We start from the raw sequence: 17,029 nt of genomic DNA, 5'->3' as shown, positions 1-17,029 counted from the left end.
TACCTTTATATATTGATATAACATGATTTTGTTAAATTCACTCCCTTTATCTTCCCCTTTCCCTTCCTTCCTCCCTCTTTTGTTCTCCTTCTATTCCACATCTTCCCTGTATCTTTATGATGTCCAATCGCCCTTTCCATCCACCGTTTTTCTTTGTTTTGCTCAGCTTCCACATATGAGAGAAGACATTTGATCCTTGATTTTCTGAGTCTGGTTTATTTCACTTAGCATGGTTTTCTCCATTCCCATCTATTTACCAGAAAATGCTATTATTTCATTCTTTGTGACTGAGTAAAACTCCATTGTATATATATATATATATATATATATATAGAGAGAGAGAGAGAGAGAGAGAGAGAGAGAGAGCGCACATTTTCTTTATCCATTCATCTACTGAAGAGCATCTGAGTTGATTCCATAATTTGGCCATTGTGAATTGTGCTGCTATAAATGTTGAGGTGGATGCATGGCTTTAATATGCTGATTTGAGATCTTTTGGATAAGTAAGGAGGAGTTGGATAGCTGGGTCATAAGGTAGTTCCATTTCTAGTTTTTTAAGGAATCTCCACACTGCTTTCTAGAGCAGTTGTACTAATTTGCAGACCACCAACAATTTAAAAGTGCACCTTTACCCTCACATCCTCGCCAACACTTATTTATTATTCATGTTTTTTTTTTGTTGTTGTTGATAGACCTTTATTTATTTATATGTGGTGTTGAGAATCAAACCCAGTGCCTCACACATGCCAGGCAAGTGTGCTACCGCTGAGCCTGAGCCCCAGCCCCAGCCCCATATTCATGTTCTTGATAATTACCATTCTGACTAGAGTGAGATGAAATCTTAGTGCAGTTTTCATTGATTTGCATTTCCATAATTGCTAGAGATAGTGAACATTTTTTCATACATTTTTTGGCCATTTGTGTTTCTCCTTTTGAGGAATTTCTGTTTAGTACTTTGCCCATTTATTGATTGGGCTGTTGGCTTTTTTGGCATTGAGTTTTTTGAGTGATTTATATATTTTATTTATATAATCCCCTGTCAGAGGAGTAGCTGGCAAAATTCTCCCATTCCATAGACTCTCACTTCATGTTCTTAATTTTTTCCTTTGCAGTGCAGAAGCTTTTAAATGTAATGGAATCCCACTTATTGATTCTTGGTTTTATTTCTTGAGCTTTAGGGGTCTTATTGAAGAAGTCAGTGCCTGCACCTTTATGATAAGTGTGTTGGATCCTGTGTTTTCTTATAGCAGTTGCAAGTTTTCTGGTCTAATTTCTAAGTCTTTGATCCATTTTTTATTTGACTTTTGTATAGGGTAAAAGATAGGGATCTAAATTAATTCTTCTACATATGGATATCAAGTTCCCCCAGTATCATTTATTAAAAAGACTGTCTTTATATTTTTGGTATCTGTCAAATATCGGTGGCTATAATAATTTGGGTTTGTCTCTGTGTCTTCTATTCCATTGGCCTTCATATCTATTTTGATGCTAATACTATGCTGTTTTTTTCTATTATAGCTCTGTAGTATAATTTAAGATCAGGTATTGTGATGCCTCCTGCATCAGTTTTCTTGTTCAGAATTGTTTTGGCTTTTCTGGTTCTCTTATTTTTCCAAATGAATTTAAGGACTGTTGTTTTCTAGTTCTGTGAAGAATGTCATTGGTAATTTAATAGGGACTGCATTAAATGTGTATATTGCTTTTGGTAGTATGATCATTTTGACTATATTAGTAATAGACTTCATTTTAATGAAGTCCCACTTAAGAATTTTTATTCTTTCATGGATTATGCTTTTGGTTTGTGTGCTTTTTTTGGTAGGGGGTACTGGGGATTGAACTCAAGGGCACTCGACCACTGAGCCATATCCCCAGCCCTATTTTGTATTTTATTTAGAGACAGGGTCTCACTGAGTTGCTTCAGCGCCTTGCTTTTTGCTGAGGCTGTCTTTGAACTTGCAATCCTCCTGCCTCAGCCTCCCAAGCCACTGGGATTACAGGCATGCACGTCCATGCCCAGCAGTTTGTATGCTTTTGGTGTACCACCTAAAACCCCATCAGCAAACCCAAAATTGTCTGGATTTTCTGCTATATTATCTTCTGGAAGTTTTACAGTTTTGTGTTTTACATTTGAGTCTTTGAGCCATTAGAGTTAATTTTTGTGAAACACGTAAGGCCTGTGTCTAGATTTATTTTTGCATGTGGATGTTCAGTTGTTTCAGTACCACTGTTGAGAATACTTTCTTTTCTTTATTGAATTTTCTTTGCTCCTTTGTCAAATATTAGTTGTTTGAGTGTATTTTAGGTCTTCTATTCTGTTTCATTGAGTTATTTGTCAATTCTTTCTTCCACCAGTACCACACTGTCTTAATTACTATAGTTTTATAGGAAGTCTTAGAGTCAGGTGTTGATACACCTTTTAAACATTGTTAAGTATTAGGAACTTTAAGTTTCAAAAGTTTATTAGTCATTATGAATCTCTATAGTATCAAGACCCACTTTTTAAAGTAAAAATTTTTTGTATTACATATCAAATATTAACTTTTTTCATCTGTTACCACATAGTAGCTCCAAAATTCCTCTTCATAGCTACCATTTCTCTCCATGATTTAATTTCATATTTTTTCCTTGCAAAGATATAAGTCACTTTTACCTCTAAACATTTTTAACTATTAAACAGTCAACCTGTTTCAGACAGGGTATTTCTCTGTTTACAATAATGCATACAAAAGAGGCATTATATCAAACAAGAAAACCCATTTCCTTTGAGGATATTACAGATGGGAGTTAGGAAATTCAGTCTTACTTATCATAGGACAGTCATCAAAATAAAATTCGTAAATGGCTATTTATTATCCAAAGACACATTTGAGGATAAATATGACAGAGACAAATAAACATATTATAGACAAATTCAGGAATTAAACATATCTAGATACTTACAGGTAAATTTAGTTTTCTAAGAAATAATGTTAAAATGGGCATACTTGCATAGGAAAATTAGTTCCCCTTTATCTAATAGTCTTACAATGGCCAAGTGAAAATTCACTTAAAATTAGATGAATTAGGAATATAGTAATTTCCTTAAGTCTGGCACTATGCACATATCACTTTTTGAAACCCTAGTAGTTTGGACGATCTTATATCAAATTCCTTCAAGTTCTGCTAGGCTTAAGAGGAAAATATACATGAAACATTTTGATTTTTAACTATCAGTAGGAACTGTAAATAGGTATTTTGGAATTTATCCAGAAAAGTTACATTTTTTTCTAATTTTAGAATACATATGCACTATTTATAATTTCAGAATTTGTTGAAAAAAATCATGTTCCATGATAGTACCAATTCTGAGTCACAGGAAGATAGAAGGTTAGCTCCTAAAGCATGTTTTCAAACATTCTACATGTAGACTGCTTACAGATTCCTAAGATCACCTTTAAGATAAGCATTAATGAAGAATAATATAGACATATTATTAAATATATGAATTTTTGAATTATGTAAGAAAATATTTTTGGTTGTTTTAACAGAGAATTTCGATACAAGGAAGAATGAACTAACAAGACAGGGATTTATGGATTTGAATCTAATGGAGGCCAATGATCAAGAAGGAGATCCTCGTGATCTTTGGGTAACTCTACACTCAATGGGCTACAATAAAGCTCTCGAGTTGACAGAGGTAAAGCATTCTTAAAAGTTTTGCTAATAGATTTAAGTGTTCATAATATTTTACCCCTTGAACTTTTTCCTGACACACAACTTTTGAATTGGTCACTGAAATCCTTGAATTTTAGTTGCATATGAATGAATCATAGGTATAGCAGTATGTTTCTGCTAGTTCCATTCTTTGCCTGTAAACAGTTAAATAATTCAGAGACACAAGAGTTTTGAGCATGATATGTAGAAAAAAATTAGTAATTAAAAAATACACTCTTTAATTGGAGATGGCTATTTGAGTTGCTAAAGTCTCTTTTATATAGCAAAACTCTGCTTTAACAGAATAAAGGCTTAGAATAAGGAGAATGTGTCTGTAGAAGAACTTGGAATTCTGATCTTTTTATAAATGGTACTTGGGTTAATATTTGTAAAACACCTGGAACTGTTGCTGGCTCATATAAAGCACTAAATATGTTATATTACCAGCTGTGATCATCATTATTAATAACATGATAAGTGTAAAAGTTGAATAAGACAATAAACCTGAGGAGTAACAAAAATTAAGCCTTCCTTCTTGAGTTCTATCTGCATTAGATTTAAAATACAGAATTTAAGAGTTTCAGTTTCAGGCCATATTAGGCAATAATACATTTGTTTATACTCTTAAAATAAAAAAAATAGTTCTTTTCCATATGTGAATCTAGAGGGCAAGACTAATGTTGACAAATTTAAAATTTTAGGTGCATTGAAACTTTGGTTTAATTCCTAGTTTTGACATCATTCAACATCACTTATAAGCCTGTTTCCTAGGGGGTTTGTTGTTATTTTTTATTTGGGGTTTTTTGTTTTGTTTTGCCATTTGTAGTAATAGGAGACAAACAGTAACAGTAACTCTATATCCTACTTTATTTTTTTTTTCCTCCAGTGCTGGGGTTCAACCCAGGGCTTCTCATACGCTAGGCAAGAACTTGACCACTTAGCTACAGCCTTAACCCTTATACATTACCTTAATCTAACATTCATTTAGTCTGGCATTTTAACCATAGTATAAGATCAGTATCTAATCTATGAACAATATTGATTCTGCTACACATGCTTTTATCTAATAGAGAAATTGAGCAATTTAAAATTTGTAAAAGCATTTATTAATGTAATTTACCTTTGAAATTATAGACGTGAAAGATTTATTAGATAAATTTTTTTGTTTAAATATTTTTAATTGTCAATAGACCCTTATTTTATTTATTTATATGCGGTGCTGAGAATCGAACCCAGGGCTTCACAGGTGCTAAGCAAGCACTCTACCACTGAGCCACAACCCCAGTTCTAAAATTTTTAATTTAAATTTTATATATCGAATAGGTAATATATTTACATTGTTTAAAATTTAAAAGGCAAGAAAATTACATACAGTGGAGAGTATAAAAAATGATATCGCCACTCAATAACTGAAATAAAAAGACAAAGCTATATTCATTGCTTACTATAAGGGATTTCTGTGTAGGCACACAGTTGCTCCACATAGTAGAATGCATATTTTGTTTAACTTAGGTTTGGGGGGAGACGTGAAATTCAGGGGTTGTCTAGCTTTTAAATTGACAGCATCTGGGGAAATATGGTTACTTGCGTGAAACTGTTGATTGGTTAGCGCTTACTGGTGTGAATTTGTCCCTGACTGCCTGACTTGAAAAAGTGAGGAGCTAACACTGGTTGCTTTATTAAAGTGTGTTCACTGAAGTAAGCGTTATTTCTGATTAATTAAACAGGTTAACAACAGTTCTCATGGCTAATATTAGCTGAGACAACAGAATAATCATTTTTTTTCTGAAGTTGTGAGAACTTTTTTATTTTCAGTTTCCCCTTTTGATATATATCCTTCTAAAACTGTAGAAGAAACTATCAAAGATTCACCCAACTGCTGCTGATTAAAACTCTTAAGCAAGATTTTATATGTGGAGATCTGACTTAGTTTGTGCATTGATTGGGATTTCATCCTATTATGTGTGAATCATCTGTTGGCATAGTGACTATGCAGAATCATCTTAAGACTCTGGTCAATCGTTTAAAAACTCTGAGACAAATAAATATAAATATTATAAGAAACGACTGGAGGGCACTCCTAGATTATGACCCCAGGTTTTTTAAATGTAGCCAGGGAAACAAGTACTAAAGATTCATTGAGTTTACTTTGTATAGTCTTTTGTAGTTACCTCTCTTTAAAATTTTTATTTATTCTTTTAAATTATATATGATAGTAGAATCTATTTTGAGGTATTTATATAAGCATGAAATATATCTTATTTTAATTAGGATCCCAGTCATGTGGATGTACCCAATGTTGAGATTCACTGTGGTATATTCATATATGTACATAGGAAAGTTATGTCAGAATATCTTTCCTTTTCCTATTCTCCCTCCCTATCTTTTATTCCCCTTTGTCTAGAAGAACTTTTGTTCTTCTCTCCCCCTCACCTTGTTGTGGGTTAGCATTCACATAGCAGAACATTAGAAATTTGGGGGATTGGCTTCTTTCACTTAGCATGATAGTCTCCAGACCCATCCATTTACCAGCGAAAGTCATAAAATCATTCTTCTTTATGTCTGAGTAATATTCCATTGTGAATATATACCACTTTTTATTTATTCATTCATCTATTGATGAGCATCTAAGTTGGTTCCAAAGCTTAGCTATTGTGAATTGTGCTGCTATGAACATTAATATGGCTGTGTCACCATAGTATGCTGGTTTTAACTCCTGTGGATATATATCAAGGATGGGATAAAAGGATCAAATGGTGGTTCCATTACTAGTATTTACCTTTTTAAATTACTGTAGATCTTTTTACTTGTAGTGTTAATCTAATCTCAATATTAGCATTGGTTGGTCCCTTGGGTTATATAATGTAAATGGGTCATAAGCTATCTGTGGTAATTATTATGTTAACCAAAAGCAGGCAATTTGAAAACCACTAAAGAGTGGTGTAACCTCTATGGATGGGATCACTATCTTCAGGAGGTTTTTTTCCAAAGGAGTTTGTAGTAGTCTCCCATTATCTGAGGTTTGTTAGCTATAGTCATCTGTCATCCTAAGCTTTAATCTGCATGCTATTCTGAGCAGTGTGATAAAACCTTACCAGGTCCTGTATTTTCCTGGGATGTGAATTATCCCTTTGCCTAGCATATACATGTTTATACAAGGGGATAATTTAGTAGCCATCTTAGTTAAAGAGGGATTGTCCCTGTATCACAATGCTTGTGTTCATGTAACCCTTATGCAGTAGCCTAAGGCTATGTTACAATACTTATATCATTCATTTCACTTTATCTCATCAAGTAGGTATTGTATCATCTCACATCATCACAAGAAGGGTGAGTATAGGACAATAAAGTTTTATTGAGCTAGAGAGATCACATTCACATAACTTATTATAATATATAGGTTGAACACCACTAATCTGTTTTGCTTTTTGTTTTGGGTATTGGTATTGGACTCTTTACCAATGAGCTGTATCCCCAGATCTTTTTTATTCTGAGACATAGGGTCTGGCTAAGTTACCCAGTCTGACTTCAAACTTGGAATTTCGCTGCCTCAACCTCCTCAGTTGCTGGCATGCACCACCATGCTTGGCTCTGAAACATTTTTATGGACTGACATGATACCACAAGTGGAAAATTCCATACTAGGCTGAGTGTATAGCTCAATGGTAGAACATATGTGTAGCATGACCCTGTGTTCAATCTCCAGCACAAAACAAAACAAAATGCCAGAAAGAAAGAAAAAGAAATGGGGCTGGTTTCCATTAATGACAGAGATTTATACATGTGGACACATTGGATTTAAAGGTTGTGTATGAGATCTTTTTTGACTCATACAAGATGTTTTGACTGACTGATTTAGTTAATGCTTGTGATTGCTCTGAGACAAGGAGGCTATTTGGCTCTTAAATTAATGTATAGGTTATGATAGTCAATGATTCCTCCATGTCTTCAACCTACATTTTCCTGTTTGCAAAAAAAGAAATATTTATGATAATCTAGAAAGAAACAATCAGTAATCTTAAAGTCTCTTCTAGTTGGATTGATATATGTCTGTGAAGTCTTTTGCCCATAGTGATTTGGGAACCATACTGATTTCATTGGTAATTTTCTCAAATCACATATAACGTAAGTAATCTAATGTCTATGTGAGCTATAATTTGAACATCTGTAGGAACTGTAATAAATCTTGTCTGGAAATAGATTCTCTCAAATTTAGAGGTATTGTGTTACAAAGAAAGAATAAACAAATTGCTAGTCATAAGTTTTAGGAAAGGATTTAGGATTGTTAGAATCTTATTATTAACTGGTCTTTGTAAACCAAGACAAGTACAATTATTTTTGTTTTAATCTTTCAAATTACTATATACTTTGAATTTGTGTTTTATTCTTTCCCTCCACAGTCACAACAATTTTTTATTTTATTTTATTCTTATTAAATTTTCAACTCAGATTTTAGAATTATAGATTATATAATTATAGATTATATAATTCCCTATTTAAACTCATAAAGGCAGAATCCCTGTCAAAGAAAACATAACCTTTTTATTGGTCTTGCTACAAGGGCATTGCCCCTGTAGTACCATACTTTTTTTTTTTCCCCCAGCACCATAACTTGTAAGCTGTTCTTTCATTGAATGTTCATAAGCAAAAGGTAACACGTTTAGTTTTCCTTTTTTCCCTATTTCTTTTTTTTTTATAAAAAGAATTTTATAGTATAAATTTCTTTTGGAATTCAGAATTTGGAAAAATTACTTCATATGTTAGATTATAAGAGCTATATATCATATTTTTATTTCACTTTTATTTTGACTAACAGGTAACTGAGAGCTAACTATTGTGCTAAATTTAAGTAGCATCCTATAATCTAGATTTTATTATTACAGTATTCTCTATCTTCCTTATTATTTATATATTGTTAAAAGTTTTATAATTAACAACTCATAGTTAGTCTTCTTGTTTGTTGCATGCTTCCAATCTTAATTTAGTAGAATTAAGAGAATAAGTAGGAGCTGGGGTTTTAGTTCAGCAGTAGAGTGCTCGCCTATCACATGCGAGGCACTAGGTTTGATTCTTAGCACCATATAAAAATAAATAACTAAATAAAATAAAAGGTATTGTGTTCAACTGCAACTAAAAAAAATTAAAAAGAGAATAAGTAAATAAAAGAGCAAGGTTAAAAACAAAAAATAATAAAAATATAGAGCAGCTATTTTAGTTGTGATAATATTTTATTTTTAAAATTATAGAGAAAATGTTTTAACAAAGATCTTTAAAAATGCTTTGCTTTCAGTGAATCTTTAAATATTGCTATTTTGTTGAATAAAATTGATAACCAAGACAGGGCAGAATATTATCAGAATATATTCAGTACTGAAAAAATAAATTAACCCTCTAAAATGCTACCATCATCATTGTGATTATTATAAATAATATTTTCTTTTGGAATTCTGCATCATAAAATACTTTCATACATATCACTTTATTCCAACAACATTGGCAGAATACATACTATTTATTTCTTTTTTTTCAATGAAGAAACTAAGCCTCACAGAAGTGAATTGACTTCCCCTAGCTCACATAGTGAATAAATGGAAAAGCCTGATTAATAAACTCAGGTTTGTTTGTTTGTTTTTAATTTGGTGCCAGGGATTAAACTCAGGGCCTTCTGTATGCTAAGTGTACACTTTACCACTGAACTTCACCCCTAGCCCCTACCGTCTCTCTTAAAAGGGAGACTTTATTATCCAAAGTTTGGAGTTATTAAAATCTTTTACAGGTTGCAGATGTAGTTCAGTGATGTAGTGCTTGCCTCGGTTTAATCCCCAGTGCTATAAATAATAATAATAATAACAAAAAATTGTGTTGCTATTCATCAAATTAGCTTAAAATTTTATCTTTTATTACCCCCAAAAGATAATTGATATGTGTGAATTTATTCATTTTTTCAATATTTGTTGAATATCTACTATGTGATTCATTTGTGAAAGAGATAATGAGTAAAATATTCAAAATTTCTGCCCACATAGAATTTTTGTTCCAAGAAAGAGAATAATTAGAAGAAAAATAAAATAATTTCTAAAGTGTTTTTTTGTTTGTTTGGTTGGTTGGTTGGTTTTTGTTTTTTTACATCAGAGACTGAACCCAGGGGTTTTTAACCACTGAGCCATGTCCCCAACCCCCCCCCCTTTTTTTTTAAACAGAGTGAGAGAGAGAGAGAGAATTTTAATATTTATTTTTTAGTTATCGGAGGACACAACATATCTTTGTTTGTATGTGGTGCTGAGGATCGAACCGGGCCGCACGCATGCCAGCGCGCTACCGCTTGAGCCACATCCCCAGCCCCCCAAACCTTTTTTATATTTTATTTAGAGACAGGGTTTGGCTAAATTGCGGAGGCTGGCTTTGAACTCGTGATTCCCCTGCCTCAGCCTCCCAAGCTGCTGAGATTACAGGCATGCACCACCACAACTGTCTCCAAAGTGTTTTTGAAAGAACCAAGCCAGAAGCTGAACAAGAAAACAGTGAGAAAGTGAGGGAACTTGGAAAAACAGAGCAGATCTCTCTACAGAAGTGCTATTAAGCTTTAACCAGTAGGAGAATGAGGTACCCGTACGAAAACATATGAGAAGAATCTGCCAAATGGAGAAAACACTGTGTACAAAGTCCCTAACATACAAATGAGCTTCATTTGTTCTAAGATCAGTATAGTTGGAACATAGCAGAGCTGGAGACTGGGTTAGATAGAGAGACAAAGGCTAATGTATGCAGCACATTGTAGGCTAATGTAGGCAGCACATTGTAAAAACTAAAGGTAGACACTAGAAAAACTCAATTCCAATTGCAGAAAATATTTTTAGATATCATATTTTATAGGTATTCTGGGCTATGTTTGAATTGTAAATGTATTTTTCTACCTTAGATATTTTTAGTATGCTATGTCCATGCACTATTTCAGTTGTAAACATAATAATCTCTTCAGAACCCTTGATGAATTCTTTCTGTATCCTTAATATTAGAAAAGGCAATTAAATAAGATGTTATTAGGACTGAGCCAAATGGTGGGGTAGGTAGTATTGTGGCTTAATGGAGGTATTATTGTTTTACTAGGGGTGATATTTTTTGTTTGTTTGGTTTTTGCAGTACTGGGAATTGAACCCTGGGGCACTCTTCACTCACCTGCATCCCCCAGCCCTTTTATATTTGAGACCAGGAATTGCTAAATTGCCCAGGGTGGCCTTGAACTTGCAATCCTCTTGCTCTAGCCTCTCAAATCACTAGGATTACAGGTGTATGCCACCATGCTCAACTTTTTCCTTCCTTTTCTATGAACAATATCAGTTAATAGGCTACCAAAGAGTTAGAATCTCATGCTTTTTTGTCAATTCATAATACTGAAATTTTTCTCTAAGGTTTATCAGAAGGAAAAGCTAGAAAGTTTAATGCATCTTCTGAAATCATATGATAAATATATTAAAAATAAATTAAGTAATTTATTTTAAATTCTAGCAGAAGGCTAAAACAAGATTTTCTTTTTCTTCCTTATCAGGCATGTCCATTTGTCATTGATGTCTATGCAGAAAAATGCAAGCCAAGAATTAAAGCTGTCCATATGGAGGGATGCAGTGGGCAACTTGAGAAGGCCATTTGTAAATCTGTCCTTAACAAGGGTGATACCAAAGTAATGGATGGCTATGAAAATATAATCATACATACTTATAATTGTGACACCTGGATAACCTCAGTTATTGAAAATAAGGTATCAATTATGAGATGGTTCTCCATGTTTTGCTACAAATTTTGCTAATGTTATCTTCTGTCTTACTTTATTTTTGACATGGTAATTAAATATCCCACTATATTAATAATGCTTATAATGGACAAATATTCTTTTTTTTTTTTTTTTGAAGTTTTTAAATTGAATTGACCATGATAATTCTTATAATTTTTTTTTTTAAAGAGAGAGAGGATTTTTTTTTTAATATTTATTTTTTAGTTTTCGGCGGACACAACATCTTTGTTTATATGTGGTGCTGAGGATCGAACCTGGGCCGCACGCATGCCAAGTCGAACGCGCTACCGCTTGAGCCACATCCCCAGCCCAATTCTTATAATTTTTAAAGACTTGAGATCACTCTTTTAAAATAGGAAAATAAAATATTTGGAAATCAATGAAGATAAAACATAATCTAATACAAAGTGTTTAGTTTGTTAGGGTCTACCAGAAAATGTAAAACATGGTCTCTGCTTTCAAGGAGTTTATGGACTAGCTAGAAAGACAAAATTAGTATTTTTGAAAGAGATCAGAGAATAATTAAATGGTAAATTATATACTACTGTTTATATGTACAGTAATTTTATTCTATGTGTATCTCTTATAGCTATTTTTAGTTTGGACTATAGAAGTTAAGAAATATTGTGATGAGGGGGACTGTCATGTGGGATTTAAGCATTGGTAGATGACTAGAATTTAGATACACTAGGAGACAACCTATAGAAGCAAGGCAAACAGTGTAAGGAGAAATATGGGGAAGAATCAGTATGAATTACAAAGGAAAAAGCGAATAGCTGCTTTGTAGAAGCAGACAGCTTTGTTGGAAGTACTAGGAAGGAAAATAACATTGATACGTAGGTCTGGATATATATATTATCATGAAAACAAGATAGAGGAGTTTGGACTTGAAATAAGCTAGGGTCTCCAACTAGTAAATTTCAGTCTTCAAATGGATCATAAAGTCTTAAGTTCCTAAGATCCAGCATATTTCATTTTCTGCCTTCTGTGTTTCATTAGGATTAAAACTACGGAAGGGAATCAACATCTTATCCCATTCTCTCTGTTCTGATATTATCCACCATTGCATATCTCTCTACTTCTTTACCTCAAGAAAATTTAAATAAACTTCCTTTACCAGAATATGGTTAATAATACATTTTAGAGCCTACCATGTGCCAGGTATTTACATATATTAAGGCATTTACTTCTCACAAAACCCTATGAGGTAAGTACTATCCTTGTTTTACACACGGAAACCTGAAGCACAGGGAGATAAAGTAACTTGCAGAAGGTTATATAGCTAAGTAATAGAAGACTTGAGAAATAAATCCAGATAGTCTAACATAATACTTTGTAGCAATCATAAGGGAATGATCAGGCTCTTTAGCAGAAGAATATTTTGAGGCTTGCATCTCTTCTGTTTATCAGTTTCATTCTGCCTTATTTTGCTTCCTATCCAGCCTAGAGGCCATTATTATTTTTCTTAACTCAATTGTCACTTCTTCCATAAAGTCTTCCTAGAAACCAGTCTATACTAATGTTGATTTTCTGTGTTTCTGTAGTTCTTTAGGAATACCTCTGTTATATGTCTTAGCAAAATGTTTTGTAATTGTTATTTTATTTGTATTCCCTAGACTAAGAACTATCTCAGGAATTGGATCTTTTATATCAGTGTACCTAGAACCTATAACCCTGCCTAACACACAGCTAATATTAAATAAATATGTTTATTGAATGAGTGAATGAGGAAGTAACACAATTTAATGGATGTTTCAGGCATACTAATTTGAAGATAGTATCAGAGTGAATGAAAGGCAGAAAAACTAGAAGTAAAAGAAATATAGACTATTATTGTAATAAACCAAGGATAAGATAATGTGGCCTTAATATATATAATGGCCTAGGAATGAAGATAAGTGAATATCCAAGTCACATTTAGAAGAAAAGAGGATATAGTTGGTGACAGATTAGAAAGACTGAGGATACAAAATTCAGTGGAGCTAGTTTGTATGAATTTGTAATGGATCATATTATATTACAACAAAATTTCAGGATTTATTCTGAAGTTTACATATGTGTGTAATTTATTAAAGAAAAAACTAACAACTTATGAATTTTTTATAGTCAGATAATAAAGTGATTATTCACATCAACAATGAGCTGAGTAAAAACTGCATAAACAACAGAGGACTAAACGTGTTTGCAGTTGAAGTGGCACCAAAATCTACAATGGTAATGCATTACTTTCTACTCAAAGCTTTTGTCTCATTTCCTTGAAAATGATTTTTGCTATTAATGCTATAAATAAACAAATAGATATGAGATGAAGTGAAAAATTATTTTGTAAGTGTAATATTCACATCGGTGTCATCCTGTATCCAAAAGACACAAGACTTTGGTTCTAATTAACTCTATTTGGTTGAATGGCTATGGGAAGTTGACGTATTGTGTCTGTTTCAGTCTCCTTAAAGGTAAAATTAAAATAATATCACTAGTTTTAGGTACTTCACAAGGTTATGTAAAAATAAAATGATATACACGCAAGCACTTTTGAGCATCTATAGGAAAATGCAAAGTAATATTAATGATAGTATTGATAGTAATAGGAATTTTAATAACCTCAAATATTTTTATCTACATTAAAATTTCCTGAGATTACCTGAGAAAGAAATTCCTCTGAGTTTTAGATAAGCCACTACATCAAGACTAAGAATGAGCTATAGTTCTGGTATTAGCAGAATTCTGGGTTTCTGATTTAGCCATGAATTCTAAGGCAAGGATAGATCAGTAGACTTCCAAGCTCTAGTGAAGAAACAAAAGAAATAATTGTTTATTCTTACCCTTTCTTCTCCGTACTATCCATGGAATTCTAAAACATTCTAGAATGATTCAAGGTAAAGCATAAAGAAAGATTATCTTTTATATTTCTCCATTTAAGATTTTAGGAGCTGGGTGTGGTGGTGCATGCTTTTAATCCCAGCAGTTTGAGAGGCTGAGGCAGGAGAATTTTGAATTCATAGCCAGCCTCAGCAAAAAAAAAAGCACCAGATTCAGCCAGCCTCAGCTAAGCAACTCAATGAGACCCTGTCTCTAAATAAAACACAAAATAGGGCTGGGGACATGGCTCAGTGGTCTAGTGCCCCTGGGTTTAATCCCTGGTACCCTCGCCCCAAAAAAAGATTTTAGGAAGAAATGCTTAGTGAGGAAAGGATTATTTATTCCATATTCCACCACCCATCTTCATCCATATTACACACATAGACTAACAAGTACTTTGTTAGGTAGGCGTTTACACTTTATTCTGATAGACCTTAGACAAATATTATTGAATTTTATCTGCATAGGTTTTGTTTTTGTGTTGTCTTGCTGTGTTGCCCAGGCTAGTCTCAAAACTTGTGAGCTGATCATCCTGCCCAGCCTTCTGGGACTAAGGCACAGAGATATTTTTATATAAGGCATAGAAATATTGTCCTATTGAAAATTAGTACAAAAAATTAAATGTTTTCTATATTTTTTTATGCAGGTTTGTCAACATGTAATGCCTCTGAATGAACATCAAGAATGGCTATATTGTTGTGTATATTCCCTTATTTAGTAGGTAATTTCACTTGGTGTTATCAAGCTAAGAATTATTTTCGATTTAGCCTTTTATTTATTTATTAACTAAATGTCATTCGGTTTAACTGATGTACCTAATTAAAATCTATTTAATTTATATACATTTATATATTATGTCATTATATACTTCATTATTAAAATATAAATAATGTTTTAATGTGTGGTCTTTTTATTAATTTAGTGGGAAATCTGAGCACATTTTGTTTATGAAGAGTAAATAAAACTTATACAATTTTTTTAAAAGTAACGTTTAATGAATTCTGTACTTTTGTATTATCTTACTCATAATAAAGCTAAACCATAAATATAAAAATAGCCATTTAATTTTCCAGTCATAAAAAAATTAAGGCAAAATTTGGAGAAATTTGTTTCTATGTTAAGAATCCAGAACCTAATAGTAGTAGTAGGAATATTTTGTTCTAGCAGTTAATTTTTTAAATAATTTACTTGTTGCTTTTAAGTAAATATGCTTTAACATAATAGGAATTATATATATTATTAATATTTAATGAAACAGTACATGACATGAAAAATGATATTAAGCAAGTAAAAACTGTATGGCAATATGAATAACAAAGTGCTTGGCCAGGAAATGTTAATTTCTGAAATATAAATACCGTATGGCAGACATTATTTTTGTACCCAGTACATGTTAGTACATAGTTTAAATGTCACTTGGCTTTTTGGCCTTTGATTTAGATATCTTTAAAATGGGTTGTTATTATCTAGCAATTTGAACTCTACAGATGATATGTCTTAAAAAGTAGTGAAATGTGAAAACATTTTATTATTTATCATATGTTTTATAAATCCAATTATGTGGCCATCTATTCTATTTCACCCAGGATTGAGTTACAGGAAATTGTCTATTATATTAAAAACAAAGTTTTTAGCTTTGGGTTTGATCCCTAGCACCTTTTAAAAAAATTAAGTTTTTAGCATAATAAACATAATCTTTGCCCTAAGTTGTAAAGGAATTTTTAAAATAGGACGATAGGTGACATAAAATGGTATCATTGAAACATGGAGATTAAAGGGAAAAAAAATAATGAGCACTTAACCTTGCCTGTTACCACCATCACTACTTAGGTATACCAAGCCTTTTCTTTTCTTCCTACTACTCACTTATTGTAAAATGAGGAAAAAACAAAAATAACAACAACAACAAACAAAAAATACCCTTGTGCTAACATAGTCCCATTTCAATTAGTCAGTAGAAAAGAAATTTTATTTCAAGATGAATTTTGTTACAAGTTCTCCAGTGTTTGGACAATATTGATCTTTCTGAACACCATATTTTCCAAGTTTCTGAACTGAGAAGAAACTATGAAAATATTTCTTTTCAAGGCTTCTTTCTGCCCATAGTTACATAATTTCTCCCAATTTCAGTCTTCTGCTACCTCAGGCCCTTTGTCTATACTGATTTCTTCTTACATATAGAATAAATCTTCCCTCTCTCTTCTTCCTTCAGGTCTCAGTGAATATGTTACTTTGTCCAAAAATCCTTTCTTTACTCCTCTAATCCACACTACTTTGATGGCCCTAGCACTTTGTGCTCACTTTGTTGCAGCACTCATTATACCATATTGGCATTATGTTTGTCTATCCATATTCTGAGTTGAAAAATGGAACAATTATAATCTCAGAATATACCTCATAAATTATATAGATATAAAATAAATATTGGTAGAACAGTTGAATGAAATGGGTGAAAAATTAAAAGATGATTATATGTTGTATGGATATTATCTAATTTCTCAAAACTGTTTATAAATTAAAATTAGAAGTATAAGAATAAAAATCCTGCCTGCGACCCACCGGCAGAACAGGAGCAACGGCCTGCTGAGAGGCAGAGCCGCCCCCTCCCCCTGCGCCAGCAAGGTAGACGGAACTGTGACCACCCACAGAAGAGGCCCAGCGGCCTGCTGAGGGGCAGAGCCGCCCCCC

At 32.7% G+C, this 17,029-nt stretch overlaps 1 protein-coding gene across 6 annotated transcripts in view; it reads left to right on the top strand.

Annotated features, from left to right (window-relative positions):
- The window catches only part of Efcab7 (EF-hand calcium binding domain 7), a 47,725-nt gene extending 32,486 nt beyond the window's left edge, over nt 1–15,239 (top strand). For all 6 annotated transcript variants that reach the window (XM_048815245.1, XM_048815247.1, XM_015484910.2 and 3 more), the window contains 4 exons: nt 3,528–3,676; nt 11,240–11,449; nt 13,589–13,696; nt 14,988–15,239. In XM_048815245.1, coding sequence (XP_048671202.1) covers nt 3,528–3,676; nt 11,240–11,449; nt 13,589–13,696; nt 14,988–15,059 — 539 coding nt within the window. In that variant the 3' untranslated portion in view covers nt 15,060–15,239. The remainder of the gene's footprint in view (nt 1–3,527; nt 3,677–11,239; nt 11,450–13,588; nt 13,697–14,987) is intronic.
- Nucleotides 15,240–17,029: the final 1,790 nt, after the last annotated feature.

This window comes from Marmota marmota, unplaced genomic scaffold, assembly GCF_001458135.2.
Source record: "Marmota marmota marmota unplaced genomic scaffold, marMar, whole genome shotgun sequence".
Classification (NCBI taxonomy): Eukaryota; Metazoa; Chordata; class Mammalia; order Rodentia; family Sciuridae; genus Marmota; species Marmota marmota.
This window is presented reverse-complemented; position numbering and strand designations above follow the sequence as displayed.